The following is an 8,519-nucleotide window of genomic DNA, read 5'->3' as shown; positions in this document are numbered from 1 at the left end:
ATAACTATATGTGTTTCCTTGGGTTCACCTTCTTACTTAGCTTCTTTAGGTTCACCAATTGTAGACTCCGTGACCCTTATTTATGGCTAGAAACCAATTATGAGTGAGTACATCCCATGTTCATCTAAATTATTTTGTGAGCTACTTTTCCATGTTTCCTCTTTATCAATCTAATAAAATGCCCAGTCGTGGCAGGTGCGCTACCATTTTCACTACTCAGTGTTGTCAGGCATTTTGTTTTAAGGAAATAAAGACCCTGATGGAAATGACTTGGAAATAATCATGGGATGAATGATTCCGTAGCCTTTTAGTTCTACACTGCAGTCACAGTTCTAGTCTCTCCTTTTTGTAAAGCTTCAGAGAAATCTCTTGACGCAAGAAGAACGCAGAGACTGATGGCTTGCGATTGGTTCCTGGTGATTTGCCCTTAATCGTTTCCAGTTGCGTTTAATGAGAGTATGGTTCCTGCGAAGCCGCTTCATTAAAATTGCATCTTTTCCCCCCTCTAAGTGTGGTTTCAATCATCTTGTCCATTTTGTGGTGTTATTTCTCTCCTCTAAGAAAGTAATGATCGAGAAGGCAGAAACAATTAGGAGGATCACTTTTGTTCTCCCTGGAGTTCTGCTCACCCCTTCCTATGTCTCTGAATTGAAGGATAAAGGTGTGCTTCTTTGGGGTTCACAATGCTGTTTTACTGATTGACTAGATTGTTTAAAGGGTCTGTTGCATATACGAAAGAATTTATATGATCTTTGGTATTTTTACTAAACACATACAGGGAGGGGGGGAGGGAGAGAAAGAGAGAGAGAGAGAGAGAGAGAGAGAGAGAGAGAGGTTGATTAACTTGTGCGGCATTCAAACTTAATTTCACTGAGTTGGTGACTCGCAAATGAATATCTGCATGGATCCCTTTTAAAAATCCAAATGCAAATGAGTACAACTGCAGTAAACTATATTTGCAAATGAATCCTGTTGCTTTATTCATTTATTGTGTAATTACTGCAATCCTTCCCACCTTGTTTTCAGTATTTCTTAATCATTAAGTCTGAAGCATGACAGCGGTGCCAGCCCTGGCATGATTCTCTTTGACTAAAACCTTGTAAATTAACACAATTAGCACAGCATCCTCCTGCTAATTAACTTCCACTGTCTGGTGCAGTGGTTTTGCAAACAAGGAAGAGGGAGTCAGAAGGGAATCAACATGCCATTCTGTTACCAAACTGTGTGCTCTGTTCAGTTTAGCTCCGCGAGTCAACGCTGGCCATGTCAGAAGCCAGAGTCAGGCAGTGAGGAGCTGGAGTGCTTGGGGGAGGAGGACAGAGGGGAGAAGAGCTGTCAACACTGCTGGGGGAATTCAGAAGGGAACCGAGCGATGCCACAGAAGCTTCATTTAGACCAGGTCTTCTTCTTATCAAGGATTCCTTGCCAGAGGGCACAAGATGGTTTGCAAAATTCACTTTGGGTAACACAAAAGAGATGAAGGAGGGTATCTTAAAACAGCTGTAGCAGGAAAGGAAGTGTTCATTCCAAGTGAGCAGAGATTAGAGCTAAGATGAACAAGCACTGAAAAATAGAAGAATGGAGTTCCCGTACTCCTTGGTACCTAACGACATGAAACCCTCAAGGGTACACCTTAAATGAGTCGCTTTCGGCAATGCTTGTGTAATATGTGAACCAGGTAATTTCTAAGGCCTTTCAAAAGTTCTAAATTAAAATGACCGTCTGATTCTAATAGCTGAGTATTTTCTCTTAAGTCAGAAAATACCTGTTTCAGGATTACTACGGAGTCCCTGGCTTCATTTAGCGATCTGTCAGGTGATGGAATTACTCCTGTGACCTCATTGCTGAGTCGTATTCTTTCCATTTCTGCCACACATGGCTCACAATAGAAATTTAAGGAGTTAGAGTCCAGTTCTTCACTCTGATCATCCCTTCTTGCCTGTTTTCTCTTTCTCTTTTTCATATATATATTCTTCTCTCCCCACTTGGTACCTTGCAGTCTGTAAGGGGAGGAGGATTACCAGAGGAGAAGGGACAACAACACTAGAAGCCCGACAGACAAGTGATGCTTGTTTTTTTTTTTTTCCAGACTCAACAACAGAACTGAGAGGCAGAAAGGAGCCAGTTGTAATTCATACCGAGTTGTAGGCTTTGTACGATGAAAGCGCTGGAGCGCTGCCTGGGAGATTGCTTTGCTGCACTCCACGAAGCAGATTTGAAACTGTCGTGGACCACTTTAGATGAGAGTTGGATTATGAAATGACCTGCTATGTCTGTGTCATATTGTTCTGTGCAGGGAGCATTATACTGTGCTAACTAGGTGTTCAGTACCAAATAAGAGAGGGATCCCAGATGCGGCCTGTCAGCTGTGTCTCATTTTTATACTGTTAAAATAGAAAACAGAAACCGATGGGGAGAACCAAATAACTAGGTGGCATACATGCTAGCCGTATTGCATGCCAGATATTAAAATGTATGTGTGTGTTATTGCAAGCGACTATGATTGAATTCTAATTGGACAGTATTATTTGCGTACATAGACATTGTATAAGTGTGTGTGGTTAACAAGTAACTTGATGGGATTGACAGCAATAAGGCTTGCATATATAAATACATATATATGTATATTTACATATATATATATATATATTTGGTTTTCTACAAAGTTTTCTTTTACATTGGATTTATATTTTTATAGGGTTAATTTTTTTACCCCACTTTGAAAAATTTGTATTATAGAGATCACAATAGATATTATAATCTGGGAGGATCCTTGCCCATGTCTGTATTATTAAGGGGAGATAATAGATTAATAGATAACAGTTGTAGTCAGGGAGGAAGCTTTAAGAATTCCCATGAATGTCTAAGTGAATTTACTCTTTTCCCCCCTCCCCCCAAATACTTAGGCTTGAAGATGCAGTGGACGCCGGAGCATGCCCAGTGGCCAGAACAGCACTTTGACATCACCTCAACCACTAGGTCTCCTGCCCACAAAGTTGAAGCCTACAGAGGTCATTTGCAGCGCACCTACCAGTACGCCTGGGCAAATGATGACATATCTGCTCTGACTGCATCCAACCTTCTGAAGAAATATGCAGAGAAGTATTCTGGCATTTTGGAAGGTCCCGTGGACCGACCTGTTCTCAGCAATTATTCAGACACACCATCAGGACTCGTGAATGGTAGGAAAAACGAGAGCGAACCCTGGCAGCCTTCCTTGAATTCAGAAGCCGTTTATCCTATGAACTGTGTTCCGGATGTCATCACTGCTAGCAAAGCTGGTGTCAGTTCAGCCCTCCCTCCGGTAGATGTCTCTGCAAGTATAGGGAGCTCCCCTGGGGTGGCCAGCAACCTGACAGAACCAAGTTACTCAAGTAGTACCTGTGGAAGCCACACAGTACCTAGTCTTCATGCAGGGCTCCCATCTCAGGAATATGCTCCAGGATACAACGGATCGTATTTGCATTCTACGTACAGTAGCCAGCCCACCCCTGCACTTCCTTCGCCTCATCCATCACCACTGCATAGCTCCGGGCTCCTGCAGCCACCGCCCCCTCCTCCTCCCCCACCAGCCCTGGTCCCAGGCTACAATGGGACTTCCAATCTCTCCAGTTACAGCTATCCCTCTGCTAGCTATCCTCCTCAGACTGCCGTGGGGTCTGGGTACAGCCCTGGTGGAGCGCCCCCACCTCCTTCTGCATACCTGCCTTCAGGAATTCCTGCTCCCACTCCTCTGCCCCCGACTACCGTTCCTGGCTACACCTACCAGGGTCATGGTTTGACGCCCATCGCGCCCTCTACTCTGGCCAACAGCTCGGCAAGTTCTCTCAAAAGGAAAGCTTTCTATATGGCAGGGCAAGGAGACATGGACTCCAGTTACGGAAATTACAGCTATGGCCAACAGAGATCGACACAGAGTCCTATGTACCGAATGCCCGACAACAGCATTTCAAACGCGAATCGGGGGAATGGCTTTGACAGAAATGCTGAAACATCATCCTTAGCATTTAAGCCAACAAAGCAGCTGATGTCCTCTGAACAGCAAAGGAAATTCAGCAGTCAGTCCAGTAGGGCTCTGACCCCTCCTTCCTACAGTACTGCTAAAAATTCACTGGGATCAAGATCCAGTGAATCCTTTGGGAAGTACACGTCGCCAGTCATGAGTGAGCACGGGGAAGACCCTAGACAGCTCCTCGCTCATCCAATGCAAGGTCCGGGACTCCGTGCAGCTACCTCATCGAACCACTCTGTGGACGAGCAACTGAAGAACACTGACACGCACCTCATTGACCTAGTCACCAATGAGATCATCACCCAAGGACCTCCCGTGGACTGGAGTGACATAGCTGGTCTTGACCTGGTGAAGGCTGTCATTAAGGAGGAGGTTTTGTGGCCAGTGTTGAGGTCCGATGCGTTCAGCGGGCTGACGGCCTTGCCTAGGAGCATCCTTCTCTTTGGACCTCGGGGAACAGGCAAAACACTCCTGGGAAGATGCATAGCTAGTCAGCTGGGGGCCACGTTTTTCAAAATTGCTGGTTCCGGACTAGTTGCGAAGTGGTTAGGCGAAGCGGAGAAAATTATTCATGCCTCTTTTCTTGTGGCCAGGTGTCGCCAGCCCTCGGTGATTTTTGTTAGTGACATTGACATGCTTCTCTCCTCTCAAGTGAGCGAGGAACACAGTCCGGTCAGTCGGATGAGAACCGAGTTTCTGATGCAGCTGGACACTGTACTAACTTCGGCTGAGGACCAAATCGTAGTCATTTGTGCCACCAGTAAACCCGAAGAAATAGATGAATCTCTTCGCAGGTACTTCATGAAAAGACTTTTAATCCCACTTCCTGACAGCACAGGGAGGCACCAGATAATAGTACAACTGCTCTCACAGCACAATTACTGTCTCAATGACAAGGAGTTTGCACTGCTCGTCCAGCGTACGGAAGGCTTTTCTGGACTCGATGTGGCTCATTTGTGTCAGGAAGCAGCAGTGGGCCCTCTCCACGCTATTCCAGCCACAGACCTTTCGGCCATAATGCCCAGCCAGTTGAGGCCCGTTACGTATCAAGACTTTGAAAATGCTTTCTGCAAGATTCAGCCCAGCATAACTCAGAAAGAGCTTGATATGTATGTTGAATGGAACAAAATGTTTGGTTGCAATCAGTGATTCGGTCTTTAAAAGTTAAAAACAAGAACAACAACAACAACACCAAAATGTAACGAATGTTGGCACACACACAGAAAACCTGCTACCTAGGGAATAGAGCCCCTTTCCAGTAGTGTTTCAATTGCAGAGGGTACTGGGGACCACGACGATTGCGCTGCGTCTGTAGAGGCAGGGTAGCTTTGGAGGAAACATGCATCAGATGAGAGCCTCTGATTGGAAAGCCCCAGATGACAGAGAGCGTATCCATGTGAATGCTCGGATCGGTTTCAGCGAGACAACACTCACCGAGACGCAAGGTGCAAGTGTGTTGATTTCAGAAGGACATGAACCTCGTGTGTTGATTCCATTCTGCTGTTCTCGAGATTTAGTTGCTGTCAAGTGCCTGGAGTGGTGCTTTATTTTTTTCGTTTGCCTCACAATTACATTGGTGGCATGTGCTAATATAAAGAGCTTTAACTTTAAACATTATTGGACTAAAGAGATGAACGGTCGTGTTACAACAGAAAACCAGATTTTTGCCATTTTAAGAGCAACAGTATTCCTCAATCCTGTCTGTTCTGCAGTGTTAAGCTAAGAACAGGTAACACAGGGTAACGGTAATCTGGACCTTAATTTCTGCAGTTCATTTCTTTTAATGTTCTTGTCTGCAAAAACTCAGGAAAGTGATTGTGATTTGTCCAGTACCTCAAAGGAATGTGTTAAAAGCACTATGTACTGCTGAGAGTAATAGGCTAGGCTTCGATGTTACTTTATATTAAAATGTATGTTTACCTCAACAATTGGAGAATAGCAAGGAAAATTACTTTGAATGTATCCGGAAAAATTACTGAAGTGTGATACAACTGAATATTTACCATTGAAAGTAGAAATGGAAGGTTTTTTTTTTTTAGTTCTCTTACAAATTATGGGGAACTAACCAGAGCAGAACAATTATTGAAGGGTTCTTAATACATTGCTCTCCTTGATGATTAGGTGAAAATGTTCATAAGAGTTACACTGGTTAATTGAAGGCTTATGTATTCAGTTTGTGTTGGTGTTTAGAGCAGTCAGCCGCAGACCTATCTAGGACTTTGGAAGTGACAGAACGTAGAAACGTAACTGCCTTTTCCTGCCATGGGAGAGGTGGTGGAGGTGGTGGAGGTTTTATTTTGGAAGCTCTCTCTCTCTCTCTCTCTCTCTCTCTCTCTCTCTCTCTCTCTCTCTCTCTCTCTCTCACACTGCTGGGAACGGGTGTCGCCATTCTAGTCACTGAGAGTTTCTAGGCTTGCCGTGCCATGTCTCAGAATGCAGAGGATAGAACCAAATCAAACACACAAAAAGAAAAAAAAAATTAACCAACTCTATGTCTCCACAGAGAACCTCTCCATGTCCTCCTCCCTCGTCCCTCATCTTGACTTCACTCTTCACAGTGCATGTTGGCTTCTCATCTTGAAACCCCCGCCCCCCGGCTGTAGTTCTCCCTCGTTCATTTCTACCTCGCTTTCTTTACGTTTCTTTTGGAAAGTCCAGTAAGAATTTAGACATGGACATGTCGACCACAGTAGAGCTTGCCGAACGTGGGACTTTTCTGTTTTGTCGTGGTGTTGTGTTGTGTTTTCCTCCATCTTTTCCTTTTCTTTTTGCCATAATCTAGTTTCCCAAAGCACTAGTCTTTCATGCCTTCCTTCACTGCTGAACACTACCGCATGGCATATGTGGCGTTTCTCTCTCCATCCCCACCTCTGCTCCTGCCTCCCACCAGGTCGTCCTTTGTCTCCTGTAATGTGTTGTGTGCAGGTTTTCATGGGAAGCTGGCTGATGTTCATCACTGCCTCTCACGGTCACAGCGCAGGACAGAGCTTTCCCCGGCATTCCCTGTGCCGAAGCAGAACAGCCAAGCATTTTGAATGTATTTTCCTGGGTTTTGACCCTCTTTTTTTTTTTTTTCTTTTTTCTTTTTGTTCGTTTTTTTTTTGTTTTGTTTTGTTTTGTTTTAAATAGAGATGCAGTAACTGTTGCAGAGCACTGGCATTTTGTGTATTCAATAAGTCATGTAATTTTAAGGTAATTTTAAATAAATTCAATGGCAGCCCCGTGAAAGGCCTTTCTGTTATTTTTTCCCTTCAAAAAAAGGAGGTTTTTTTCTAGCTCATCTGTAAATTATTTCTCTGAAATATTAACCCAGAGAAAATAAATGAGGACCTCATGGTATTTCAAAATTTTATGATGTCTGATTAGTAAGATGTCTTTATTTTTCATGTTGCTAAAACGGAGCAAATGAACTAGAATTTAATCTACTCTGAAAGTCTATCAATGAACACTGTTCTTAAATATAAATATTCCATAACTGAAAAGCAGTGCCTTTCATTAAGGATACAAAAAATGATAACGAGTCTAAGATACTTCTGCTTTTTACAAATGAATAAATATTAGAGTCCTATTCTGGATCTCCCCTGAACACTGCCCATGCTAAGGAGATTGTAATATCCACTGACTCGTGGGCCCATATTGATCTCAGTCACAAGTTAGCTTTCCCGCACAGCACTGATCTCTCTTCTGTTTTGAAGACTTCACATCTCATTTCCACCAATAGGCTGTGTTCACTAAAACACATCTGGCAAGCTGTGACAAACCCAGTCTTCTTTAGTCAAGTTTCAAGACTCTAATATCAACCCACGTATTGTGGTGTGTGGCTGGTGAGACTTAATGCCAAATACATGAGATGACAATTGTTTTTTTGTTCTCACAGTGGTGATAATGAGCAGAAGTCATACATGTTGGCTTTCAGCTTTAAGTGGCTTTAAATCTGTTTGAGATGTGAATGACTTGAGATTAGTTTGGGACAGAAATGGTCTGAGATACATATATTTAGCAGAAGCTGAAATTACATGTGATTTCCACTTAGCCGAGGCAGGTCTAGGATCATGTTAGCAAACTGGGAAATTTGACCATCTCACCGTCTACTCTAGTTTTTGATTCCATGTGACATTGTTATAAACGCTTCCATGGACTAGCCTAATCAGGACCCCTTTTCTGGCCATTTAAGAGCTTGGAGTAGAACAAGTTCCAGATCATTAGAAGTGGACATGTGCATTGGTTCCTAGGACAGCTGAGGAAATGGGCCTCCTACTCTTGGCCTCTCTTGATCCGTTTAGAACTTGGAGGACGATCCTAATGAGTGTGAGGTAATGAACCAGTCAATCCGCTTTTATCCAGGGAGGAGATCCAACCAGGCTTCTTGACAACCCTTAGCTCCCTTCCACACAACTGTAATAACATTTCCAACAGGGATGAGAAGGAAAAGAGGGAAACTACATCCGTAGAAAGATCAATAAAAATTCACGAGGTAGTTCATAGTGACTTTAGATGGGACACAAGT

At 43.6% G+C, this 8,519-nt stretch overlaps 1 protein-coding gene across 2 annotated transcripts in view; it reads left to right on the top strand.

Annotated features, from left to right (window-relative positions):
• Fign (fidgetin, microtubule severing factor) overlaps positions 1-6,341 on the top strand; it is a 122,226-nt gene extending 115,885 nt beyond the window's left edge. For both annotated transcript variants that reach the window (XM_026789684.1, XM_005346484.2), the window contains one exon: positions 2,907-6,341. In XM_026789684.1, the coding sequence (XP_026645485.1) occupies positions 2,915-5,161 (2,247 nt within the window). In that variant the 5' untranslated portion in view covers positions 2,907-2,914 and the 3' untranslated portion in view covers positions 5,162-6,341. The remainder of the gene's footprint in view (positions 1-2,906) is intronic.
• The last annotated feature ends 2,178 nt before the right edge of the window (positions 6,342-8,519 follow it).

This window comes from Microtus ochrogaster, chromosome 4 (genome assembly GCF_000317375.1).
Source record: "Microtus ochrogaster isolate Prairie Vole_2 chromosome 4, MicOch1.0, whole genome shotgun sequence".
In the NCBI taxonomy this organism is placed as follows: Eukaryota; Metazoa; Chordata; class Mammalia; order Rodentia; family Cricetidae; genus Microtus; species Microtus ochrogaster.
Note: the sequence above shows the minus strand (reverse complement) of the source record. Positions and strands in the feature narration are given on the sequence as shown.